The 27933-nt window shown below is 42.7% G+C and overlaps 1 protein-coding gene across 4 annotated transcripts; it reads right to left on the bottom strand.

The window, feature by feature from the left end:
* On the bottom strand, positions 1-27933 carry pde5ab (phosphodiesterase 5A, cGMP-specific, b). Of its 4 annotated transcripts, none has more exons than XM_053860389.1 (22): positions 27727-27933; positions 24828-25317; positions 22442-22615; positions 20078-20167; positions 19164-19235; positions 18785-18874; positions 18570-18707; positions 15829-15896; positions 14155-14263; positions 13989-14079; positions 12335-12510; positions 10894-10953; positions 9707-9853; positions 7204-7329; positions 6439-6533; positions 6241-6328; positions 5126-5226; positions 3947-4024; positions 3797-3860; positions 1930-2004; positions 1666-1749; positions 1-1582 (listed from the first exon to the last, which is right to left on the bottom strand). In XM_053860389.1, exons 1-22 carry the CDS (start codon positions 27804-27806, stop codon positions 1463-1465), a joined length of 2616 nt encoding a protein of 871 aa, XP_053716364.1. In that variant the 5' UTR covers positions 27807-27933; the 3' UTR covers positions 1-1462. The 4 variants fall into 4 exon arrangements, 2 of the variants coding, with proteins under 2 accessions (XP_053716364.1, XP_053716365.1); XM_053860390.1 differs by having other exon boundaries at positions 10903-10953; XR_008414200.1 differs by lacking the exon at positions 1-1582 and adding an exon at positions 3384-3422 and having other exon boundaries at positions 1717-1749.

The following is a 27933-nucleotide window of genomic DNA, read 5'->3' as shown; positions in this document are numbered from 1 at the left end:
AAATATTTATTGAAGACTGAACAGTGTCAACCTGAAAGAGGCACTACGTTTGACTTTCACTGCACAGTAATGATGGTGGCTGCATTTGTTGAACCGAATCTGAGCATTCACGGGACCTCCCAGGAACACTTGCACTACATCTGTCATTGCCTTGCAGATTCGGAAACGTGGCACTTTGAATGTTGGTACTTTGAAAGGTGGTTAACAGTGAAAATCATCAAAAAGTTATAATCCAGGAAAGATTTTTAAAAAATCTGTTCATTTTGATCTTTTCTGTCACCAAGCCAGGCAGGTGAAACTGGCCACGTATACTACAAATCCCACAATACACTGCAACACTTGTGGCTCTAATAGCAGACCCAGGAGGTGGCTTTTTATTAAGTCACCCTTAAAACACATGTAGTCAGTGACACAAGTCTGGACCCTTCCTTTGTTGTGATGATCAAAGTGAGCCCAGAGTATAGAAGAACATTCAAATAAAACAGTACAGAATGAAAAGTTCCTACGGAATAATCGCAGTGCTGGACTTTGTTCTCTAGATGAAAACTACATGTAGTTTTAGAATAGTTGTGTGCTCTTGACAAGAGAATGACCTCACAATATAGAAACTCTAATAAATACGGTAAACAAAAATAAATATGCAATAGTTATGATGACAGGTGAAAAATCTTACAAAAGTTAAAAACTGTGTTTGTGCTCTGCACGCCGAAGAGTCGACCCGATCCCGTGATGTTCAGCAGTTCACTAGCGGTGAAAGAAAGTCGAATTCAACTCTGTGCAAAAGTAAAAATGCCTATTAAATATAGCTTAGTGCTGTTGTTTAAGAGACCACTGGTCCCACCAAGTTCCCGAAATGAGCTCGAAGGTTAGTAAGCCGAACTGCTAGTTTATGCCGATGCCTGCTGTAGTCACATGGTCAGTACATCCTATTAGAACAGGAAGATGAGTCTTGGACTTTCCCATTTTCAGTGTGGCATTTTGTGTGTCCTTGTTTACTGTGATAAATTGGGATGGCTGCCACGTCTACACTGTTGGATCTAACTTGGATGTATCGCAGGCTGCAGAGGTCGGCCTGAGCTGGATGTTCTATCAGTCTTCCACGCCCAGCTGAGACACGAGGATCTGAGGTCCCCAGAGGCTCCGCAACACCCTCACCTGTGGTCACCAGCTCAGACCAACTAGATGATGGGTACAAGCTCCTTCAGCTCGAGAGAAGCCAGCTGAGGTTGACGTATCATGCCAGGAACTCAAGAACAAAACCTGTGCTTTTGTTCTTCTCATCAATGTGATTAAACCAGAAGTACCAGCAGCAGAATGAGTCGATAACTGTGGCATTCTGATGGGAAACCAAATCAAAGAAGGTTTTGTGAAAGACCCTGAATCTTCCCCTCTCAGCCATGTGACATAGCTTCGCAGCTAAATTCCGGAATCTTCGTGAGACCAGGACACGTCAAAAGTCAGATCACACCAGACCGTTGACTGAGTCTTTCTCGCCTTCCTCAGCCAAACGTTTCCAATGCTGCCGGTTCTTCTGACATCCCTCCAGCAGCGGGGAGCAGAACTCGGACATTCCTGCCAAAGTCTGAGAGAGAGACAGAAACACTTCAGTGACAAGAAGAATCCGGCTCTCCAGAAGAGTGAGACAGTTGGACTTGGAGCAGGCACCTCATAGAGCTGAGTGCAGATGGCATCTATAAAGGACACTTGCATGCTGGGAATCTTGTCTCTCTTCTCACGATTCATTAGATCCTGATGAGAAGAAAGGCACGTGTCAGATGAGAGGACATTCCAAACAGGAGAAGTGGTGCAGCTGGTGCCTGCGCATGTACATTATGACTGACATTGTAAATGCTGAACGGCGAAATCCATCATCAAGTTCATGCATGAAATGATAGAATTCTAGAGTAAAAAACACTTTGTGTGACTCACGCTGGGAACAATGTTGAGCTCCCGTCGCTCTTTGTCTCCCTGCTCAAAGAACTCTGTCGCCACCAGCTCGGCTATCTGAAGAAGAGAATGGCGTTTTAGATGACTTCATCTATAGCTCCCATGACCCTGCGACCCACAGCAGAGGACCAAGGACAGGACTTCAAATCAAGAACCCTTCACCGAGCACCAGCAGACACTGATTAGACTCAAGTCCATCATCAGAGCCCACGATCAGGAGGCAGATGTCCCCATCGCAACCTTCACTGTTGGATGTTGACCATGCCGTTTGTACGTTCAAGGAAAGAGGGTTTTCTGGTGTCTGTCTGTTTCTGCCCACACACATTATTTGTGCATGTGTGTGCACAAACTTGGATAGCTATACTTGTAGGGTTCAATTCTTGGTGTGTTTCCAAGAACACACCTCCTACCACCACCAGGTTAAGCCTAAAATAGCGGAAGAAAACATCAAAATAACTGGGTCATTGTAGTTTAATTTAAGTTTGGTTTTGGTCTTGGTTCAGGTGAGCCATGTGTTTTGGATGGTTAGGTTCAGGGTGAGAGGCTGAGGAAAGCATGAAAGTCAATGAAATGTTCCCACAAAAGAAAGTGTGTGTGTGTACGCGAAACGGCAGGCCGAACAAACCAGCGCAGCTAATTGACTTTATTTACTTGACCTCGTTTCAGTCAAACTCTCATGTGGTTCTGCCCCGATAGCAGTGAGACAAAGCATAGCAGAGGTTAATGACCACTTTGTTCCAAAAACAGCAGAGTAGAGCCAGACTCTTGCAGAGGAGACACACAGACAACAGCACTCCAGCAAAGACCAGGGTGCCCTGGTGAAACACTGGGGTCTTCCACGCTGCGCTTGCATGCTACCCCTGGACTCCTGAATCAGAAAGAATAGGGTACAGATGCAAGTTTGCTGCTCAGTGGATCTCCCAGGTGGTTATAAGGTTATCTCAGGACAGCGGCACATGGGCTCTTATTAATGAGCGAGCACACAAACAAACAGTTCACCTTGATTCGCTAATGAGATGCAGACAAACAGTGGCCGGAGTGAGAAGACAGAGAGGAGGCATGAATGCGCATGTGAGCTGACTGCTTTAAGAAAACATCGGAGTGAAACCTAAAAGCCTTTTTCTTACTTGAGTGGCAAGAATTTTGATGCATGTGCCGCACAAAAGGAACTTATTTGGCACAGAGGTACTAAGTGTACAAGAGAGCAGATGTTGGCCGTTCAGGAGTCACGTCAGTAAGGGGACAGAATGCCCAAGTGATTCACCCAGTACTAATGGCCAAATACTGCTGCAAAGAAACTCAGGCAATTTGGTTGTTAAAATACAAATGAAAAAAAGAGGATTGAAATGCATTGCCACGTTTGCCAAGTCTTGTGTGGCAAACAGAGAAGCATTTGAAAGCACACCAGCCATTCTTTGCTTCAAACATGATACGACCTTGCGTGCTGAAGCGGAGCCTCAACAGGCCTGTGCCTGCTGTGTTACCGGTAGAACAAAAACACAGTCAGACCAGACACAAGCAGCTTTATGTCAAAATGAATTGGTGCATTTCACTGGTGACTTTGGGGCTAACAGAGGAAGGCATTCATGAAAATGTAGTGGGGTGACGCCAGAATGGTTGCACAACAAATAAAACCCACATTAAGTGCTGGCAATTGGATGTAAACAATTGAATTTCCCAGCGAAGTTTATCAACATACATTAAATGACAAAAGCGTTGAGGGCATTACTGAATGCAGTAGACTATCGGCCTAGAAGTGCTTTTTACTGGCAAGATTGGCAGTTACAGTAGCTTCAGCCAGCAGGAGGCAGTAAAGGTACATGCCAGAGAAGAAAAGCGTTTCCTTTACCCTCTTCTGCACCGGCCAGGGCTTTGTGATGGCTGAGATGTCACACGCAGTCATCAGCATGGACCTGTCATCGGCAAAGGCATTAGCATAGTCACGCTGTTTCACTGCCACCTTGAACATCAAAAGGTTCCTAATATTTCATGTCCATACCTCAGCAATTCTTTGTGATGGTCGTCTTGCCACACAAACTGATTGTTCTTGGTCAGCTCAAAGAACTCCCCTCGCCTCCTGGTGACACACAGTACAGGATATCTCTCACTAAGACCAACACAGAAGGACAACTGAAGGCACTTGATGCATGACAGAATGGAAAGAGAGGTAGTCAGCATGGTACAGCAACCTTGGTTGACAGATATCGCTCTGAGGGATCTTACTCCTTTAGCTGCAGCTCGGTAATCTCCTTTGTTGATCTGGTAATTCATCTCATAACATGCAGCTGCTGTCGGAAGCCAAATAGCTTAGTTGCTCAAGTCTAAAAGCTGTTCATGTCTTCTGTCAGTTTCAGTCTCGGAAGGTGTCAGAGTGGACTGATTATTTCACCAAGAGCACTATGGGGCGCCCAATGTGAAAATGAAGACGCACGTTTTTTTTCCTGATTAAGCAGAAATCTTTGGCGATATTTTCACAGATTTAGCAAATATTTGTTACAATTCACACACTACACTTTAATGTTATGTTCCATTGTTTAATCTCTGTGTTATATCTGACTCTTAAGTCTAAATGTAAATATTAAATCAAAATCTAAATATAATCTAAAGCGCTAATGTGGCAGGTGTGTGAGCTGCACTACAAGGTGGTGGCTTCTTTCCTTCGCAGTCAACAACACAGGTAAGCAGCTCAAACACCTGCCACAATAGCACTTTCCAGTTGCTGCTGGGTAGCCATTTCAAAATCACAGACTTTCAGTTGGGAGGCTGATGGGCAGTCAGAGGAGCCGGGGAGCAGAAGGGGGGCGTCTAAATCTCCACTTGGAGGAAAGGGGTGTCTATATCCTTAAAACTGACATTTAGATTTAGATTTAAAATGTATGTTTAGATTTAAGATTTAGATTTTGATTCAGATTTAGCATTTAGTTTTGACACTTACAGAGATGAAACAATGGGACGTAAAATTCAAGTGTAGTGTCTCAAATGTAACAAAGATTTGCTAAATCTGCAAAAAATTTGCCAAAGATTTCTGCTGAATCAGGAAAAAAATGGGTGTCATCATTTTTACATTCGGTGCCCCATAGAGATCACATCCACCTTCCTCCTTAATTTGTCCTCCATTGACCTAGTCTCTTCCTCCCTCTAATCAGCTGGTCATCTGGGCCTGACGTCTGGTACCTACTTCATGTACAGGGCCAGGTCAGTGGCCAGAATAGCCCTCTCGATCATTTTTAAAGTGGCCTTGTATTCATCCAGAGAGAGACCACTCAGGATTTGATTACCCTGCAGAAAGAGAGAGAGAGAGAGGGAGAGAGAGGAAGTCAGGCGGGTCAGGGAGAAGAAAAAAACATCTTGTATTATTTCATCACTGGAATGGATCTGGAATTTTGCACGTAGTTGTGTGTAGGTTCAGAGAACAATCCCTTAAGGAGGAGAAGCCGAGGCTGACCGGAGTTTGCACTCTTCTCAAGGTTGCCATGACAACATCAGCCAACAAAACAACATGCAATGAAATAAATTAACCAGTTAATCCGGCCTTCTTGTCCTGGGTGCCTTCCAGCACGCGTGTTGACACGAAAATTCACTGACTTTCCATCTTAAGTTAGAAGAGCTTATCGTGATGGACGTGAGCCGGACCATCACTACTTAAGGCCGCGGAAAACACGGCGTCTTGCTTCAGATTTACTGATGATAGTTTACCCGGCAGGTGTTTCCTCTCACTGTTTCATACCAAGAGCTCATTTGACATTCCTTTGTAAACACCCACACAACTTCCTACAATCAACCTGTCAAACTGTGACACACGACAAGTCATTTCAAAAATTAAGCATTTTGTGGCATAACTAGAGGTGTAAAATCACCAGGCGTTTATCTTATCAATCTCCTGTTGAATCATCACTGCAGGATTCCATGCAGGGATTGATTTACATTTAAACATGCCTTAGCTATTTCTTAAAACGAAAGAAAAAGGATCCCTAAATTCAATTTCACAGATTCAGAGAAGGGAGAGAAAGTGCATATGTATCAAATCACTATCTTGTGAGGACCGTATGATATTGTGGAGACATTTGGCAGATCCCCACAAGGTTAAGCCTCAATTTTATGATGAAAACTTCAAAATAACTAAGTCACTATGATTAGGTTTAAGTTTGGTGGTGAAGGAAAGCCATTGTTTTGGGTGGTTAGGGGTGAGAGGCTGGGGAAAGCATTAAGTCAATGAGAAACCTCACAATGTCTCCACAAGGATAGAAAAACAAATGTGTGTGTGTGTGTGTGTGTGTGTGTGTGTATACATACAGGACTGTTGAGGATCATGAGGCACTGGTCGAAGTGGTGATGCTCCATTGTGGAGTGGCAGTAAAGTTGTGCCAGTGGGTGGTCGCTCCTGGCCAACAAACACACGCGCGCACACAAAGTAAGGACCCAAGAGAGCCATCCCACACATGCATATACAGCAGCCGAGTGGCGACGGTGAGTCATCCTCTCCTGCGGTACCTTTGTATGTAGGAGTTGTTGACTCCTCTGTGGTCGAGGTCGTGGCAGAGAGTCGCAATCATCAGAGCCAGAACCTCCAAGTCACTTAGATAATTCTGTCATGTGAAATCAGACCACAGAATGCAGTGACCTGCATTAAAACATGTTTGTACACCTTCTTCTATTAAAATTGTAAGATGCCACAGTGATAAAAGTGAAGTGTTTCTTCCATTTGTGTGACCCTGTTTTGAATGCTGGCTGTCAATAGATCAGAATACTCTGTAGTCTGACCACAGAACTAGTTTTGCGCAGCAACATTATTAGCGTCGTAGATAGCATTTGTGTTTTTCACGTTATATCAGGCTATACAGCTGTGGGTGTGGCTTTCGCAGGCAGACAACCACCTGTGGCTCATCAAGGTGTACCTGCTTGCCACACTTGGTGAGTAAGAATCCTCTACTCTGCGAGGACCTGGCAGCTTTAAAAGCTTTCACTACTGGAGCGCGGCTGATCAGAGGTGGCAGTCTGGCCTCTGAGACTCCAGCACCTGTCTGTGATTTTGTGGTGAAGTTATTCATGTTCTTTTGTTCTTAGGTTTAGTGAATGATTGTCGCTAGGGTAAATAGGCTGAGTGCCACACTGTACTCAGGGTAAGAGCATGTGCACCTCAATGGTTCCATTTCATCGAATTAGTGAGAGAAGACTTGAGCGAATGATACAGAAGCACCAACTGCACCAAATCGAACTGTATCAAATGTAAAGCTGTGACTGATTAACTTCACCGACCTGCAGGCGTCCAGACTTGAGGAGGGTGAACATGCACTGGGACGTGTTGAAGGCGTGTCTCCAGTTGTGATAAGCCACATTCTTCCTGTAGTTCTTCTTCACACTTAGAACCCACTGACATAAATCCTGATTAAAATAGAGAATGCAACATTCAATATCATGGATTTGGGTCATGTAAATATGCATACAGAGAGAGGGATACTTTGGGTTCACAAAGCACAGTTCCTGGTAAGGCTAGAAAAAAGTTCAAACTTTTGTTGATTTTTTTTCTCACCATCCCTGATATCAGCATTTCCAGGGCTTCAGACTGCATTTTTGCGACCAAAATTGAGAACAGCGCAAGTGAATCTTAGACCTACTCCGGCAAAGCTGATCTGAACACCTTATAGTGCCACATCTGACTGAAACCTTTCAACCATTGACATGTGAAGCAGATACGAACATGCCAGTAGGACACTGTTTCAATGAGAAGTTGACAGGAGGAAGTAAATTTAAATCCTGGCTAGTGTGAGGACAGAATCTCCCTGCACCACTGTTGCTACATGTTTTTAGCCATGTCCATGCCTTCAAATTCACCAGCTTCATGGTCACGCTAACAAAAACATAGAATATTTGTAAATTGAGTTTCACTTCGCAATGAAAGCTGTTCACATTTTCCGCTGTAAAGGACAGGACTTCCAGAGGATGACTAAATGCTAATGAAGATAGCAGAGAGGATTCACGCTTTTCAATCTGAGCTTTGACCGAAAAAAGTCCATGAGGGGTTAAATGGAAACGTCTACGAAACTGAATTGATTCTTATTACCTCGATGTGAATTTTCAAATGTGTATGCCAGGCCAGCCATCCAGCGCCAACCCTAGCTGGCACAGGAGGTGGAGGCCGTGGACAGGCCTGAAGTCAACCACAGGGCATCTCACTGAAATGAGTGAACGCTGGCTGCTTTCTCCAGAGCATACAGTGCAGAAGAGTTATTCAATCACGAGCACCTCAAGAACCTAAAATCATTATTCCGTAATTAAATTAAATCTTTTGATGTTGGGTTGAGATTCAATGACAGCTTGGAATTTGGTCACTTACAATCTTGATTCAATTGGTACTGAAGCTCCGGGCAGTGCTGCTCTGGACGTGATCAGATCCTGGTGTGAGCTGACCACTAACACTGCCGAAGTGCATGAATCTCAAAGGCCATATTCATGGAGTCTTTCTGTGCGGGCACTTTGGTGGTCAGCGCCTGACACAGAAGGGCCTCTTGACTTGAACAGGGGAGGAGAACCATTCCACCATTTCCAAGGCGCCAGAGGAGGGACGGAGATGATTATGGAGTTTGACAGGCAGCAGAAAGCAGTCAACTGAGCAACGAGTATTTGAATATTTACTTCAAGTGTTTTCACACACACAGCTAGAGTCCTTCAGCTGGTTGATATCAGAAGCAGACTGTCGCTTTCCCTAAGAGGAAGCAAGATGTGAACCAACAAAAACACTCCAGCAGCTCTTCAATCCAACTCAGCAGAGGTTATTTTCCTAAACCTTTAGTGCATGACAAGTTTGTTCTACTGATCTTCATCAGACTTTCTACTAATGAATCCTGTGTCAATGGAATATTTCCCATAAAAAAAACAATTGTTAACCAATCAGAGCTGCTGTTTTCAGTTCTTGTCTTGATAAAAAAAGTAGAAAACCAACCAATTCTTTTGTCTGTGTGCAACTCATGCAAAGTATGCTTCCTTCGTTTCTAGTAAACACCTCCTGCCATGAGTGTGAGATTCAACGGCGGACCTAAAACACTTGTACAGCTGCTGAAACAGCAAATTTGGACTTTAAAATAAAACTAATATGAGGAAACAGTTGACTTTGAAGGAAGGAAGGTGTTGAGAAAGGGAGCATCCATCAGCAGTATGGTCCTCCTCGAACATAGAAATACATTCTCCTCATAGTGAACATAAACTTCAATTCCCAAGGCAGATATCTGGTCATTTCTGGGAGACAATGAAGTATTGGTATAGTTTAAATTGTTGACCATTTGTTATTCTCAATTTAGAGCAAAGTCCTACATTGACCTCGATTGCATTATGAAATAATTGAAATTCTCAGTTACAAATGTGGCCAACCAAGACATCCACGAAGCCTCCCATTTATCCGTGGAGACTATACAGCTGTTAGGCAGTCAGTAACTCAGAAACTGTGCATACTATTTGATTCTAAGCATCTGAAATACTACAGAGTTTGACTAAGTTTCCAAGGTGAGCAGTCAAGACTGACTCAGTTGCAGACTCTGTCATGAAATGATAAGCAATAGTAATTCTTCCCATGACAAAAGGATTTTAATATTTAATACATCCTCTAAATAGTAGAGAACTTGCACAAACATTTCCATTAATGTCAGTTTTGTTGAGGCAAACTTGAAAAATGATGATGTGTTTAAAAAAAACAACCTTATAAACAGAATGAAAGCAAGATAAAATCATTTTTGGCAAACAACAGGACAGAGACACTTAATCCTACCTTATGCTTCATCTGGAAATTCTGCACCAGGTTAAGATCAACAAACATCCGGACAGTGGCCAAAGTGGTCTCTGTGTCTGACAGGTCAAAGTCACTGAAGCTGAAGTCCAGGAGACGCAGTGACTGCGCAGAGGGGATCGTAGCAACCTAAAACACACAACAAAACATCTGTGAATATAACACATCACTGCGACCGAAACATATCTGCATGTTGTCTTTGTTTTATCTGATCATCTTTGACAACCTGTTTTTCAAGGGATTACATATTTGAACTCTGTGTTACTGTCATATTTCTGTTGTGTCCCTTACAGTAAATGATGTTGTATCCAGAGGAACCTCTCCAAAAAACATCAAGATGTGTCCTAGATACCAAGTGACTCATCTTCATGATCCCGAGGGAAGAGAGTTAATCAGGTTATCCTATTAGTTGAGATACAGAGGAGGCGACAAGAGGACAGTCGCACTTCAGCAGAATTTCCTACTTGTTGACTCAAGTTCCACTAGAAAGAAACTTTAAACATGACCTCAACTATGTAGGGCGGCAACTAATAAGCAATATGTGTACAGGTTGATGAACACTCTAGAGATTCTTAGAGTTGTAAATAGTCATTTGAAAATGGAACAAAATTCAGTAAATTGTTGCAAACCACTCGGCTGCTAACTTGCAGTGCTGTGTCGTAGATTATGGCAGTATAGCAGGGAAATAGTGGGTTCGGTACAATAATTTTGCTAGCTCTTTTATTTTTCACTTGTCATTGTTGCATCTCAAATTTGTGCCAAGCATTAGTACAATGACTGTTTTAAGCAAGTTCCACCAAATATTGAACGTCATTTCTGGAGTAGAATAATGACATAAAAGTTTTTAAATTGCGAATAGGGAGCTGCTGTTCCTCCTGCAGCCTCAGTGAATGAAAGACTACTGAATGTTTACACCTCAGATTTGAAGGCTGTGGTTGGTATAACTTTCAAATTTATATTCCTTGAAAAGCTCAAGAAAGCACTCAACTCACATCACCATATGAACCTAATTCTACATTTGTGTTTTTGCTGGCTTTGTCATGCTGAACCAGCAGTGTTGTGTTACTTGGCTTGTTTTATTGCACGTATATTCTGCCTCCAGTGATCCCGTGTTTTCGCATGTCGCTGTGAAAGTGTTGAGTACAGTTGAGTAAACAAATGCAATTTACCGCGGTTACCTGGAGTTCCTGTGATTCTTCCTCAGCAGCTGAAGCGTGATATGACAGAACCTAAAACACGCAAGCAAATGCAACGTCAAATGATAGTCACACACACACGCAATAACGTAAGTTGACACCAGCTTGCGCACAAATTACTTTAGTTATGAATCATAGCCACACAGACAGAATATTTCAGACAACCTTGATCACAAAACACTGACAAGAAAGCAGACTCCCCTGGCAACTGCCATCCGAAACACTGAATCAGAGTACTGCCACAGGTCTCTGGTTTGATTTAGATGTTTAGATGGCCACAGAACATGCTGTGACTCGGGAAGTGTGTGTTCTTCATACTCAACAACTATCAATCTTGACCTGTAAAAAAACACCTTCAGGACTTAACATAGTTCTGGAGATGCACCTGTCATCTAATTTAAGCTTTTTTATATGATAAATAAATATGACATTTTAAATTTTTGACCAAATCTGACAACAACAAAGATTTCTACCTTCAGGCACAGAGTTTAACATGAACAGGTCATACACCAGTATTTGACCCTGTGGACGGGTTTGAAATACTGGTGGGCCCTCGTCTCTCCTTTTGGGCATCTGAGCTTACTGGGTTGAGGAATTGCAATGGAAAGGATGATAGACGGACTCCGTTCACCGGAGGTCTGAAGTAAGTTATTGGTACAGTAGAGGCAGTCAGATTTTAAGTTTCCCACTATTGTCGAACAGACCTGGTTTTTAGACAAGCAGCATTAAGCATCACGTGCTGGTTTCACATGGGGGTCGGTTCACTGAGTGATTGACAATGTGCCAAATGGTTAGCTGGATTAAATGGTTGACAGGGGAAAAGAAGGACTCCATGGGATTGAAAACACACTCAGTGTGTGTGCGTGTGCAAGCTATTGTGTGTGTATATGATCAAGTCAACAAGCTCACAAGAGACCAACACTTCTGCACAGACAAGTAGGTGTGATTATGAAGACTGTCTCGTGTGGGAAGGAAGACAAGTAAACCCCTGCACTACTTCATGATTGCCCACTGTAAAAAAAAGGCCCCCTGACTTATCTGTGAAAAAGACATCAACGGCTTCAGACCATAAAAAAGAAAAACTACTGTTAATATGTTTGGCAGCAAGTAGTTAATTTGACATTTTTATCATCATAAAAAAGACAGAAATTGAACATTAAAAAGGCAAACACAACATTAAGAGAACAGAAAATTACTGTCAAACAAGCGTGAATAGTGTCGCTTGGTAAGGTGAAGAGTCATATATGGTGAAATATAAGAGAAACCATAACAGGGGAATATTTTTTTTCTCCACTGCTCTAATTTGGCTCTGAAAAAAATGGATCGACATCATACATTGGCGCTGGCTCTCTCAATATGCGTGACACAGACCTAACAACTTTCACAGGAGAATGAAATGGTTTTCGAGTCAGACCTCAAGAGTGACCTCCTGTTTTGCCATGGCTCTCTCCACCGTTTCGTACATCTGCGTGTTTTGGATTCCAAGGCCGCAGAAGATGGCGAAAGCTTCAAGGAACTGCTCGTCATTCCTGTTGAAGGTCTTCCTGCACAGCGAGCCTTCGTTCATCTTGTTCACAAGCTGGCAGACTCCTGCATGCACACAAACACACACACACTGGGCTCACAATGGCTGCCATTACCAAGCAAATCATTTGAAATAGTTGCCAAAGACCATGTGACTACACATCTGAAACACACTATCATAGGTGGAATCCGTAAAACAAAATTAAATCAAGGAATGAACGGCTGACAAATGTAACAGCAGTATACTGTACTGTTAGAGAGGGTTGTCATGGCGACCGCTCTCAGTCATTGCCACCCATCGCCCGTCTATGCCAGCTACACAGGGGGGGAGCTGAGGTTGCCCGGGGCAGGTCACTAGTCCCTCTGAGTCAAAAGACTGATCCGGTCAGAGTCATCAGTTAATGTCTGTAGTTTCTTGTGGTGGAAAGTAACCCAAGTGGGCAAACAATGCAATCAAACAGAGTCAATTTCGCCTCCAGACCAAGTGTTGCATCAAGCTGGATTTGCATCTGCAACCCTCTTGCTGTGAGGCTGAGGCTGGAGTAATAAGATCTATCCTGCATTGCTATGATGTTACATAATCTCCCAAGAACGCAGGTCTTTGCTTTGTTAAGGAAGAATCTCGTCGAATGTGAAATGACTATAGTTCTGACTCTTCTGACTCTCACAATTTAGACTACAGAGATGGGATTTAGATACAGGGAAACCATTACTGAAAAGAAGACTGTGTCCATAGATGCTTTTAGTCTTCTAGAATGTAAACACCTGAAAACCACATTTTACTAACTGACAAAAATAAATTGTACAAGGGGCATCTGGCCTCCAACTGGGTGGGCTCAGCTGGCTCGGGCTGTCAGACTGAGGCCTCAGGAAAAAAGCAGGAATCCTTTTTTGTGCTGTGTTTTGAGGCAATGACAACAATCCACTAACACCCAATTTTAAATACCGGTAAACCTACTTTCTACAAGAAACCCACAGAGCCCATTTTTTAAACTATCAAGTCAATATCCATACAGACTGGAAACAGGTGTGTGCGGCTGGTGCTGAATCAAAACAGAAGCATGGTTGATGAAAACTGTAGGCTGTTCATTAGGGATTAATAACATACATGCACCGTTCAATTAATATACATTTGAAGTCTTAACGCAGAAGGACGACTTATTTGAATGAATTCATATATCGCGTTTTGATCCTCTGGATGCTGTTTTACGGCGGATTCCCCCCACCCGCGGTCGCTAATGCTCATCTCCATAATCCATCTGATCCACTCAGTTCATTATGCAGATTACTGTCACAGTGATGGACGGAGTGGCTGGTTTATTCATCAACAGATAAAAAGAGAAGTGGGAATGCTCAGATGCTTTAAATGGTTCACAATACGTAGAATGAAGGATGTGTTTTCCCATACGTTTCTGCCAAATGGAGATGCTTTTTTTTTTTGTTGTAGAAACCAATAATATTTGGTAATGACTGATACTTACGGACACTTGCAGTACTACACTAGCAGTATTAGATCACAGTCCATGGATGGATAGAAATCTTACCAATGACTTTGTCCTTTTTGCCATTTCTGATGGGCGTGCAGAGCAAACTCCTGACTGGGCTGCTGGTACGGTTTTGTGCTGTGTTTTCACTCTGCGGGGTCAGGAAAAGGCTAATTAGAGGTTTCCACTAGAGAAACATCACTGATGACGGGTTTGCAATACTGACTGTCCAGGGGAACCGCTGGTCTTTGGTGACGTCAGCAATGTTGAGGGGTTGCATGGTGTTTTTGACATACTGAGCATACATGTAGTTAATCTGACCCATGTCACACTCCCTGAGGAGAAGCACAAGAGCTTCATCTGAGACGGGAACACTTCACAACAGAGTTGATAACAGGACCAGAGATATATCGCTGCAAAGTTCACTGCTTCTTCTTCACACCCCTGGAAGACTTCACTTAGACTTAACTTAACTTTGCTTTGCTTTGTCATATGCTGCTACTATTTCAGTATTCAGTCCAAAACATATCAGATGTCAGTAATTACAGTAGGATTCCATTCGTACTATAAACCATGTATTTTTTTTTATTTCAAATTCAAAGCTGGGTCAACCTTTGGCCCTCTTTGGGAGGCTCACCGTCAGTTCATTTATACACAACTTCCTGCAGCTGAGAAACAACTCTTGAGAAGCTGCAGCCTGAGGTTAATGTCACTATAAAAAGCTCTGCTCACATCCTGCTGGGTCTTTGTCTCTCTTGTTGGCCCAGTAGTGGATTCCTACTTTTTACAATTTCACTGAGGAATCTCTACACATAAACACAGATATCACAGAAGTTATTAGATCTAAACATTAGAGCAGCTCCTACAGCCAGACCGCAGCATAAGATGAGCTGTTTTGGAGAGAAGACAAGCCACCTGGTCCCTGTCTTTCCTGACATTGTTGAAATTATCTGGATGTCTATTCTGTGGTTTCTCGATTTGTAACTGACCCTTTTAAAATGATCAAGTAAAACTTTCTTCTCTTTCCTGGCTTGTTTACAGTCTTTGTCCACAAAATCAGGATGTATACATGGTCTGACAGGTCCAATAATAGCACATAATCTGGACCAATTCTCTTCATGGCTCTGAGCTACACAGAGCCAGAGATGCAGAGAGTAGCTTTTAGTGTATTGTCCAACAAATTGGACCAAACCACAACCATCTATGTGCTTACAAACTTTCAAATGCATCTGTGCAAACATTAGCAAAAAAACATTAATGATAGATGATGAATGATAGACCATTTCACACCTACCATCCTAAGTTTGTCCTCCTCCCAATAAACAGAAACTAAACATTGAGAATTAAAATACTTTCAATGATTGTTGTACGACCCAATTGTGACAACCAAATGTTGTTTGTGACATTGGGCAGATGGTACTTGTATGTATTTTGTTTAAAGTTAACACCGTGAATGCAACCGAACTAATTTCCTTTGCTTTGGACATGGTCATGTGATTGTTTAGCAAAATGACACAACAGACCTTCATGTTGTTGACAGGAAATAATGGATTCCCATTTGGATCTCTGACTCATTGTCTGTGGTGCAGAAAGAGATGCAATGCAAGCCTCTCTTTTGCCAACAGGAGTTACGCAAGTCTTTCAGCGGGTTACAATCAAACAGGAATCAAACCGAATTATATAGATAAAATGAATGTAAACATTAGGTAAAAAGAATCACAATATAGCTACAAATGAGTGTCTCGAAGGAGGTTGCTGCTATTTAACATGTCAAGCAGTACAATTGGTTCGTCAGCCTCACTACTCAACCCACTTGCGCCTCGGCTTCTGAGGGAGTTCAAATGAGTTAAATTGGCTCTCCAGCTGAGCAACAGTTGGCCTACTGAGAGCGATCATTTACCTTTTGGGGGTGTCCATGACCTCACTCAGCTCTTCATATTCCATGTGAAAGACACTGGAGAAGGAATTCTGCAGAAAGAATACAAGCGTGAGACGTTCACTGACCGTCAGTGATGTGCCTACAGCTCACTGGGGGGTGATGTGTGCATGGGGGTAACTGCATTAGGGTCAGGTGACAGCACGAAAACATTCCAGGTCCTGGTTTGGTTTCAAACGTATAAAAGCATCTCTGTGCTTCACTGAACCTCAGTTCATTGACTTCTGGTTTCTTCAATTAAGCCAAATATGTCTCCACGCTGAAGCTCATACTCAGACCCACTCTGCTGTCATGTATGTCTGCGAGAGTAAAGGCTCTGACGTTGATCTATCGCCCGTCCAGCCTTGCCAGAGAAAGAGTTTATCCCCACATTCCAGCCCTCCTTTCTCTTTCCCCCTTATAGGGACTTGTTTTCTCTCAACCTGCACTCTCAACTCCTTGCAAAGGATCGTTTTTCCACTTTTAAGAGATCAGAGCAGGATGTTATAGATGGACAATCCTTTTTAGAACACCCCCCACCCCTCCACCCGAGCCTGTACAAACACACACCTTCAGTCTTCTGGGTGAAGCTAATAAAGCTGATTTATACGGAAAGAGGAACCCTCAGTGTTATGACATTAATTGGGGCCAAACGGAAGGTTGAAGGATTTATACTTGGATTTTCCCCCTGTGTTTCAGTATGACTATTTAAAGACCTTTGGAATATGATTCTTTTTGTGACAAACCTACACTTGTCATGTTGTCACGTTGTGTGTTTGCTGTAGTTCCTTTTAGAGTCTTCTTGTACCCTTATAAACCCACATGAAGGTACAGTATGTCACTCTCCACCCGACAGCCAAATATCAGGAAGGTGCGTCATAATATTTAAATACTAACTAGAACATTTTAATTGTTCTCCGAGGAGATGTGAAGAACAGTTGCAAACTGCAGACAAAAGCCAGTGAGAGACAATGGGGAATGAAAATAGGCCAGGAAGTGTCCCACAAAACAAATGAGGTCATGAATTCAAAATAGAAGATTTAAAACATAATTGGAATAAGAAAGAATCATTATTATTGACTTTGTCTTGAGCAAATTTAATGCCAAGGAAAGGCCAGAAAATAGTCCAGTCAGGTTATTGGCATTCAAGCAGCATCTAATGTGTGGCTTGCGTGAATGTTAATCACAATATGGACTGCGTTCTTCTGAGCCAAACACTTTCAGTGGCTTGTATTATGCAGCCAAACCCTAACAGCTGAGAACAAACCTGTCTAAACAGTCAAGGAGTCTGTTTTGGAAAGCAGTGACATTAAAAAACATTTCCAGTTCCTTTGATCAGCAGCAGAAACACAGGCACACTCCCACACCCAGAAAAGCATGTTTCTTTGAAGAAAACCTAGGATTAACCAACTTGACGAATAACAGATAAAGGAAAGTGATGCCTCTCTGCGGACTCGTGTCTGGCAGATAAAATTTGTGATCTCAGAGTAAATGTTTAGTGAAGAGAGGGAAACACAGAGACTTATAAAACTGAGGGGAAAATGTCATACAGAGACGTGTACACAATAAATGACACAAAACATGAAACACATGAGGCCAGACAGCATTCCTTTTCTTGGCATGCTTTTCAGAAGAAGAAAGACAAAACAAAACTGCAGAGAGTTCCAGGTCAGTACTGTACTGAATAGAAATCTTCAAAAAGAAGCCGAAAATAGCTTTTCACAAAGCGGATTCATCAAATTGCCTTTGGTTGACAAACAATACACTGACTTTGTATAATCGCACAAATAGTTTGATAGAGGTTTTACATTGTTTTCATTAAAACTGTATTTTTATAGACAGATAATTACTACTATCCATAGCTCAGACTTAAGTAGGATCCACTGCATACTGCTGAAGTGACAATAACTCAATGGAGCTTTTAAATACATTATGATCGATAAACCTAAAATTCTTAAACTTAAATAATATGCCCCCATAGATTAAAAATACGGCTCAAGCGATCGCAAATGTGAAATGTTCTGACACAACTGGCAGACACAAGAACATTGTTATTAACATATACATGAAGAAGAATGGGAGCTCTTAAATGACACAAGATAGACTGACACAATAGGTGATTTGTTCATAGCATAGAGACTGGAGCAGGAATCATTTGAGATTCAGCCTCTTGAAACAAATCTACCGCATTGAAAGTAGTCCAATCAAGCAAACAAGGTAGAAGTGAGTGCTCAATATCAGAAAAGGAGCAGTCTGGTCACCCTGCCCTCACCACAGAAGCCTGTACCAAACTCCATCTGCCGCAAGACTGAGCCATTGTGCCCACTCCAACTCTCATCTTCAAATTCCCATTCTCGCCTTGAGCAGCTGCCTAATTCTTGCCGTGCTTTCTTCATCTGGACTGCCCGGCTGTCTTACGCCACTTGTTCAATAAGTGCAACGGTAACAAAAAGCAAGAGAGGTTTTCTGGGTCAAAGGGAGTAACAAGTCGTGGTTCAGCTCTGACAGGACAAAGCTGCTGCAACCCACACTCAGAGCGTTAGAAACAAATCTGAACTTTTAAACAGAAACACAGAGCTATTAGAGGCAGGATGAGCTACAGAGAAGGGGATGTGTAATGAAAATATTTTTTTAGGAAAATGATTTACAACCTTGCAAAAAGTGAAAAATCATTAAGACAGCAAGAGTAGCTATAATGAAGGGAGTGTTGGAGTGTGTGCACTGACCATCGAGTCCTCATCTGCTATGAAGACAGTGCAAGCCTGTGCCTGCATGAAGGACAAGATTGTCCCAGCAATCTTCCTCAACAACACCTCCAGACACTGCTGCTCCTCGAAGATAAGACTGGCCAGATCCAGAAGGACCTGTATACATGAGCACGTCTCGTAATAGTCACATGGTTAACAAATATCACACACACACTGGAGACAAACACACACACCTGATTACGTCTGTTCTCCAGCTGCGACGTCTCATACAGCTGAGCATTGTGAAGCACGATGCCTGAAAAGGCCAAGTAGGCCGAAAAGTCCTGCAGGGGAAGAGGAGCGAGCAGCAGAGAGGAAGGTGGAACAAAAGAATAATTCACAAGAGAGAGAGTAGAATGTTAGCATTTAGAGATGACGAATTGTCAGAGGAAGGAAATTTGGAGCATTAGTGAAGAAACTATGTAGACAGTTTAATTGAAACTTACAAGAAACGGTTCCACTTTTACGCAGATAAAAACAACAATCTAGTCTCCATGACCGGAGCAGGTTGTTAAAATTTTAAATCTTTAGCTCAAAAATAAAGTGTGAGAGTAAGTTCAAATTATAACTGACCTTCTCATCCTGGTCAGTGAAGGCTCCGTCCTCCCCACATTTTTTATTGATGGCTTGAGCCACTCCTACAACCTGATATTGACGGGACAAAAGCAATTATTCTCCCACATCTGTTACACAAACGTGGCTGAAGCTGATAAATGTAGAAGTGTTTTAAAACCATTATGTAACAACCAATTAATGAAAAGCAAAAATCTAAACAATGAAAATGAGTTGCGTGGAAACTACTAGTCTTCTAATGCCGTAACAGTTTATCTTTTTGCCCGACCTGTTATCCTTGCAGTTCTCTATCAGACATTATCTGAATCTCCCAGACTCTTCCAAATCTCTTCCCCTACCTACACACCTGACAGTAGCAACCCCCTGTGCTCCCTTCACCCCAGATTCATCAGCAATACTTATTCAGCATTCCTCCTGGCTGGTTACACAAATCCTCAAAGCCATGTCTCATGGCCCTGTGGCCCTCCAGCTCTTCTTGCCTCTACTCACTTTCTGACACATTTCCGTCCTGCAGACACGTCAGATTCTCGAGACTTTGCTACAGCATATCTCTTTCCGCTTCTTTTGCAATATTAGCATTCATTTATTAAGTAAATCCACCAACCCACCTAGCCATTAGAGCCTCTCCCATCACTGTACGGTACTACGCTGCAGCTGACACAGACTAGTATGGACTGCAGCAGATCAGTTCTACAGAGACGATTGGCTGCCCTCTCTCATTCCTTCACAACGTGAACAGATCTGACCCTTCCCACCCAGAAAATTGCCGGTTTAAGCATCTTTCCTCTGGATCTGACACTTCCACAGAAGATGCAGCTTTCTTGATGCTTTGTTGCTGGTTCTGACTGATTTTACACAACACTCTCAATGCTCATTGCAATGACTACCAGCCACATACAACACCTTGTTTGTACCTCATTTTTGTGGTTCTTGATGGGCAGGCAGAGGATACTTTGGGTCTTGTATCCAGTGATCAAGTCGACCTCGGCATTGAACCTGGGGTCCTGTGGACCAGAGGACAGAGTTCGAACCTCGGTATATTATATATGAAGAAAGTGAAGAAAAGTGTCTATACATGGGCAAAACCCTTCCCAGTGGTTAGATATTTACCATTTTACACCCATAATTAACTGATTATTTACCTTGCTCAAATGTGAGAAACATTTACAGAACTGACACAGAAGGTTGGAGTTGTAAATTTTTTCTATTCCCAACTCCTTTCGACATTGGTGGTATGCAAGTGCTATTTCGCATATGACGGTGTGTTACACAGCCTCAAATACAACTATGTGACCATCGACCATCAGTAACTGGCCTGCTGTCTTGGAGCCCGGTGGGCTGACGTCTACAGGCAGGCTTTGACTGCCCATGACCCTGTCACAGGTTAACAGCCGTCCCAGGTTTGACAGTAGCCGGCCAGATCGAGAATGCCTCAAGATCATGTGATGGATGAAAAGTCTGACCACTGCTTGTAACCATATTCAAATATTTATGATATGCAGACCTGCACTACACAATAAAACTTGAAACCTTTGTTTATCTGCTTTGGCCCAGAAAATACTCAAACTTCAATGATAGGTTAGTTGCATTCCCACCAGGCCGCTGACTGTTGAGTGATCCTGATCAGACTGATGGAAGCTAAAGATGTAATCAGAGAGACACAGAGTCCCTTCAGATGACGCAGATGGACTTCCTGGAATCCGTTTCGAGCTCATTTGTGTGTGTGTGTGTGTGTGTGCAGGCCTTGTATAGCTGTACTTGTGGGGACCAATTCTTGGAAACACACCTCTTTGTGGGAACCTAAAGCTTTCACAGGACCCCTCACTTTTACGCCTCAGTTTGAGGATTAAAACTTAAAAATAACTGGGACATTATAATTGACTTTATGTTTGTCATGGTTAAGTTTAGCCATTTGTTTTGGATGGTTAGGTCCAGGGTTAAAGCATTATGTAATTGAGCAGTCCTCACAAAGATATGCAAACATGAGTGTGTGTGTGTGTGTGTGTGTGTTGATGAATTCCCCCCCGAGGCTGATAGGCCACCCTTGGTCATGTTCGACTATGCTCACACACATAACTAATACACACACCTTATGACACAAGATTAAACACTCGTGGGCAATTGTTATACACAATGATGCAAGCAGCGCACACACATTCACAACACACTAAATGGACACAGCTGGAACATCCCGTCAGCCAGTATCATTCTCTATTTGCTTATCTCCAGCCTTCTCCACACAAACACACATCCAAACCAAGATTATAGTCTCCACTAATCTGAAAGATATATTCCTTTTATCCTTTATCACAGTACATTCAACACAAACGTCAGTATCCAAAAAGACAATACGTAAAAAAAATAAAAAATAAATTAAATTAAATAAAAAACAATAAATTGGATTCACACTCTGCACAAATGAATTTATGTATTTAACATGGGACTTTTTGGGGCTCAAATTTTATAAGTAATCCTTTGTATCGATCCGCATTATATAAAACTGTGAAAATGGTCAATCTCATCATCCCGGAGACCAAAATGGAGTGCAGTGATTGGCAATGTAAGATGGTGAATCTGGAGAGCAGATAGACAGATGTAGATTACATGCTTCAATGTTCATCTCTGTCCATTTCAAGCAGCATATGCAGACATTAAACTGCTTTTGCTCAGGCATCACTTAGATATAAAAAGCGACTATTGGATTTCGACCAAGCTGAGCAATAGCCACACCCACTGAGGGCAACACATGTAAAATATATATATATATATATATATATATATATATATATATATATATATATATATATATATATATGTATATAACAAATGTGACACAACCAGTGGCTCATACGAGAAGCTTTTAGTCAAAACTGTCAACCAAGAAAAATAAATCCTTATTTTTTAGCAGAAAAAAATACAGGGTTGATAATGTCTATAGGGTTTTCATTTATTTATTATTGAGTTCTAACCTGTTTAAAGAGTCACCAATTATTATCACAACTACCTTCAGAAAAAAGTTTTACATTTCATTGTCATACACATTGGAAGTCTAGTCATTGATTTGCAGGAGAACGAAATCAGATCAACCACCAGGAAGGTCAGAGGTGACAGTGTCACCAGACACTTTTCAGAATCTTTAAGTGAGAGTGTGTACACGTGTGTGCGAGAGTGTTAACAATGACCGGGTTGTCCTTGGCTGATGATACCCCTCCCCCTCCAGTTAAATCCACTTTCACAAGTAAAAAAAATGCTGGATTTGCTGCTGAGTAAGGTCTCACCTCATAGGCATTCTTGATATTGAGTGGCTGTCCGGTGGCCGCCACATGTCCCACAATGCCCTTGTTCCACTCCAGCCGAATGCAGCTGCTAGAAGATTCCTCAAGTGTCGTTCCCTCTGCTACATCAAAGAGTCGGCTGACCAGGAACTTCCTGTTTGAGCTGTCCTCTCCCACCTGGTGAGCATAAAATGACAAACATGGCCCATTGGTGAATTTAATTACATGAAAATGATTTACTGAGCGAAACGTATTGATACTGAACCTTGCTGAATGAGGTGAGGGCTATTAGAGCCAAAATATCGTAACTACAATTTCAAAAACAGTTTATGTGATGTGATATTAGTATGGGTGATGTGTGGAAGGCACATCAAATTCATTGACTTTTCAGGAAACGCTAAAGCCCACCCAGCACAGGCACACATGCAAACATGCATACACAAATGTGTGGATCATTTTAAGTCGTCAATTAACCTAAAGAGCTGCAGGGGAGCAGCATGTCTGGACGAAGCCCACACAGGAAGGAGAGGGAAATACCACGAAGCTAAGTGCCACGCGTGGGGTTTACCTCTTTCTAATACGACAGAAGAAATTCTGTACTAAAATGCCACATTACACATGTACATTTTTCCTGGTACAGTGCAGGAACTAACACTCAGACCAAATCTTGTTGTAAATTTCCTGGAGGGAGTCATCCCAAAGGGATCAATAAAGTCTAGTCTAAGTCTAAGTCTAAGTCTAATCCAGTGCCTTGGTAAGTGGGGATCATCAGAGCTCTGTTAGCCTGGAGGAGCACAGAAAGGATGGCACAGTATCTCCACCAATATAGGTATTAGGAATATTTACATTCTGATGTAGTGTCCAAGATTACACAGATCCAGTTCAGCCTGCTGCATGTTTTGATTTAAGAGAGGAAACTGCGCTTTCCACGTGTGATGCTTGCACGTGAAGCTTGACACCCAGGCCTCTACATTGTTTTAACAATTATAGAATGCATATACTATACTGATGCTCAGGTTCATGCTCTATCTGTTGATGAGCAAAAGATTATGAGCATCTTTGCCCAGTTTGTGGTGCTTGTGCAGCATTAATCTTGTATGATGCTGTACGAGTGATTTTTTTTTTTTCGGCAGAGCGGCTCGGTTTGCCCTCTGGCCCTCTGTGCAAACACAAATGAAGGATTACGTTGTTCAGTCCCTCCTGCATGTGTCATTAGCAGATTAGCTAATGCCAAAATTTTGTTTACGCACAAGTCGAATCAAAGGCCCTCTCAGATGTGATGAACTCATTTCCTCAATCAGTTATGGGACTCAATAAGAAACATTTTTCATTCATAGCCAAGAACTGTCTTTGAATGTGGAGTCATTGTCCTCTGACAAATTCATGACAAACAAAAATAAACCTCTCAATTTCTGTCTCGTCCATCCACATTTGGCGTGGAGCAGGAGGGCAACATTTTTATTTTTAACGTATTTAGATAAGCATTTGAATAAATATCAGAACCTTATCCAAAGAGTTTCTGTAACTTTTTTATGCGACTCTTTTGGCAAAATTACTCAATGAAAAATTTCATGGAAATTCTACTAATGGGACGAAGAATGTATTGAATACATTTTGGCGGTATTCTGGATCAGGACTTCCCAACCTTCAACCACCTGCAACCCCAATTATATTATTATGTCACTGACTGGCGACTCCCAACCCCCAGTGACCTTGCAATTTTTGGGGGACCGCTGTTCAAGATAACCATCCAAACCCCCAATTTTTTTTCGTCCACCCAGTGAGCGAGAGAGCGAGCCACTGCACCTTCTTATTCGCTCTTAGTATGTGTGTTGTGCAAACAAGTTCTGCAACACAGCGGATGTCACTCCTCTTGAACATAAATAACAGCATGTGGGTAAAATATGGCAACGATATTGGATAAACAAATGAGCACCTCAGTGTAGGTCTGCACTCCATGCCTACTTATAACAAAGGCGAGCTTGTTTTTCTAATTTGTTTTGTGAATGAAAGTTCTACAACATCACAGAAAAGATCATTTTACCTCTCCGATATACAAAACTAGGTCAGCCAGGCCAATCAATCTCATAGTAATGACTCGGATTGCACTGGTTGCATCAGCGTTTTCATGTCTTTTTAGTAAGCATGAGCTTTTTACAGCGAGATACACAGAGTGTTACCTCCCGTCAAGTCCATAGCTGCAGCAGGTATTTCCGTTATCAGGTGATCAGGTGAAATACTGTTATTTATTTTACTGAAGAAGCAAATCATTTAAGAAAAAGCATAAAAAATAGTGATCCAATTTTCATGTAGTTGTTTTGACTGTCATCTTTCAGCTTAGCGGTATCTTGAGTGCACAGTGAAACCTGTGAGATCCCCACAGTCTTACCAAGAATAGTGAGTAGCGGTCAGCAGCAATCAGCTCGTTGATGTGCAGGAAGATCTTGTGGCAGAGAGCTGTCACATCCAGGTGACTGGACACGTCCTTCACCAGCTCCAGCAGCCTGGCACAGCGGTCGCCCTCACTGCTGCGGCCTGCCCCTCCGGGAGCAGTCACACCTCCTTCCCCCATAACAGACCCCCTCAGAGGGACAGCTTCGCGGTCCGTGTCACTCAGAAACGTCAGGGAGCCCTCAGAGTCCTTTACTACAATGGGTCTCAGCGGGCGGTCAAACTCTGATGCTGAGATTTTGCGAGTCGGGGTACTCGGGGCTGGACTGGGCACTAGTCCCGGGGAGGGGCAAGGACTGTCAGAGATGCTGATGGTGGGGGGGATACTGTCTGCAAGGGACTGTTGGGTCCTCTGTGATGAGTGCTCTTTGGCGGTCGAGAGCTGGATGGTGTGGACTCGCTCAGCAAACCAGGCATTCACCATCTCCCTATGGGGACACAAATGCAGTTGAATATTTTCTCATTGCTTTGCAACCATTAACAAGTAAATCCCTTTAAAAGTCAGACCTGCTTTGAATGTAAGAAAGCTTATATGGAATTTGACTCATCCAAGAATACATGAGCGTTGTGGACTGACGGAGGAAGACCATCCATATACAGGATGGGTCAAACAAGTCTGTTCAGCTCCATCATGATATGATACTTAATCATCATAATAAAAGTGTCTTAAAGAAAACTAAAATCTAGGGTAGGTAAATATCCAAAAAGAACAGCAGAGATGGACAGCAAAGACAAGGAAAAGGATGAGGAATAGGATGCAGCCTAGGTGACCCAAATCTGTGCATGAGTGTATGACGCTGGCACACACATCTCACTCATGCTCCAGTGTTCTGCCCGCCAGCAGTTGAAGCCTGATCATGTCACTAAAGCATTCACCTGAGCAGGACAGCAAATCTCGAGGAGATGGTTAGAGGCACCTCCATGAAATTAGCGGTGCTATCTCGGGTTCTCAGCCAGACTAATAAACCTTTGCCAGAGTTACCTAAGCATGAGGGACTGTGGCGTCTCGGCTCAAGTCCGCCTTCCTCCCCACTGAGTCCAGCCTAATGTATCCAGAGGAGGTGCGGCTCAATCAATACCTCACTGAGAGGAGCCTCTCAACCAGAACCACTGAGCCCCTGATGTGTGCCATCGCTCACTGCTTTTTTTTTCTCTGACATCACAGTCCACACACTGGGCTTTGTATCATGACGATTGGGCTTTTTTTCTTTAGAAAAAAAAAGCAAAGAAAGTTAGAGACAGACTGTTTAAGTTACTTTGAAAAAGTAACACTGTGCGGTTGCTATAGCGGACGGTTTATGTGGCTAAATGGGTCTGAAGAGTTTTGTCACAAATGTAAACACAGGGTCCTGATGAAGTGGTAAAGGCTGGAGGATGGTGGAAAAACCAAACGTTAAAATTAGACGTCCATAACAAATGCATCTATTTGACAGTAGAACTGAAGTCTGTTTAATAAATGCTAAGATCAAGTAGTACTGCCATTAGTTAGCAGAAAATTACATGAAATTAGTTGAAATTGGAGACATTTTATTTATACATGATGACAAGCAAAACTTAAAATTGAAGTTAAAATTCATTTATGGTGATTTAATGAGCTTCAGGATTGGCTTTAAAAAGCAATAAAAAATGGTCAGAGGAAATACATCAATCTCACTTATTTAATAAACAACTTTTTTAATGTCCTTCTAACCTCAATTTACTAAATAATCCCTACTTGCTAATATAACTGAACAGCTAATAAAATAAACAAATAACATTGATGGAGTTATTGGCAGTGCTTCACTCACTAATGTGTTTGCACTGCTGCAAGGACTTCTGCTGTAGTGGGAGAAGCCCATCACCACTCAGGGGTAGGAGTTTGAAAATGTGGAATCCTACTAATAGCTGGGTGTCCTCATCTCCTTTGGGAGGTTCATGTCTTTGACACGGGCAGCAGACTCCTGAAGATGTCCTACCACTCTACAGCCATCAGCATACTGTTCCTCAGTGTGATGCAAAGGAGGCTATCTCCAGTAAGAAAGCAGCGCTGCGTGGAAGCGCTGATGGACCAGGGACAACATTGAGAGTAGGACCAACACCTCACACCCTCTTCCACCGATGATGACCAACGGCAGGCGAAGAGCACATTCATCCTCACGTCCGGAGTGAACACACACATCTCTCTGTTGTGCTAGCAGCTATGCACATAACAAGCTTATAATTCACAGCTTAACATTTTTGAAGCTTGGTAGTTCAAATTGCTTTAGAAATTTCTGGTGAAAAATGGTTGTGCAATTGCACTGTGACGTATATTTCTGAGATGCCATTGAATTGTAACATCCTCTGTATCACTTGAGGCTTCTTTCTTGACTATCAATAAAGTCTTATCTCTAAGAACTTGGAGGAACATCACAGTGGTTGTGGAATTAACAAACAAGGCACTGGATCCATTGATCAATTCCAATAAGCCTCCTTCACAGTGGTCAGCAAAGCATTTACGAGTGAGTGGTGTGAGGTTTGGAACCATCCAGCCGGTGGTCACCCACTGACTGAGGAGGACTTCTCACCAAGGAGCCACTCAGCGGGATAAATTAACCATAATCATTGTCAGCAGTAAAAGTTAATCATTACTGGACCCAGCTCCACTCCAGAACAGGTGGAGACGACCTGCGCAGCCAGCGCTGCTACGAGCCTTGTTTAAACAGCGGCATGAAAGAACTCCTCAGCGTCCAGCTAGATGAGCGCGAGGCGGCTCTTCCTGCTCTGCTCCCCGCAGGTGAAGCGTGAATACGGGGGAAATAATAAAGTGACTTCAGCTTCTGAAAAAGCTCCCAGTCTCACTCACGCAAACACTCTACCTTGTCGCCTTCCTGATAAAGTAGGAGTGGGTGAACTCCGGGTTGTCGTCCAGCCACGCTTCCATCCTCTCGCCCTCCATGGAGCAGAAGTCTCCCGCCGGCTGCTCCGGCCCTTCTTCGCATGGACGGGGGGGAGGAGAGAGGCGCCCGGGCCGGTCTCGAGCTCGCAGCGTCGGTGTGCGCGCGGGTCATAAATCGGTGACTGAA

Source organism: Synchiropus splendidus, chromosome 3 (assembly GCF_027744825.2).
Source record: "Synchiropus splendidus isolate RoL2022-P1 chromosome 3, RoL_Sspl_1.0, whole genome shotgun sequence".
NCBI lineage: Eukaryota > Metazoa > Chordata > Actinopteri > Syngnathiformes > Callionymidae > Synchiropus > Synchiropus splendidus.
The sequence above is the reverse complement of the archived record's forward strand: the minus strand, read 5'-3'. Positions and strand labels throughout refer to the sequence as shown.

Excerpts from the sequence above, each read along its gene's own strand:
- pde5ab (XM_053860389.1), bottom strand. The coding sequence starts at position 27,806 with ATGGAGGGCGAGAGGATGGAAGCGTGGCTGGACGACAACCCGGAGTTC. Across the intron at positions 25,318-27,726 it reads TTTATCAGGAAGGCGACAAG|GGAGATGGTGAATGCCTGGT; the intron begins GTAGAGTGTTTG and ends GTGTCCCCATAG. Across the intron at positions 10,954-12,334 it reads AACAGGAGGTCACTCTTGAG|GTTCTGTCATATCACGCTTC; the intron begins GTCTGACTCGAA and ends TGCGTGTTTTAG.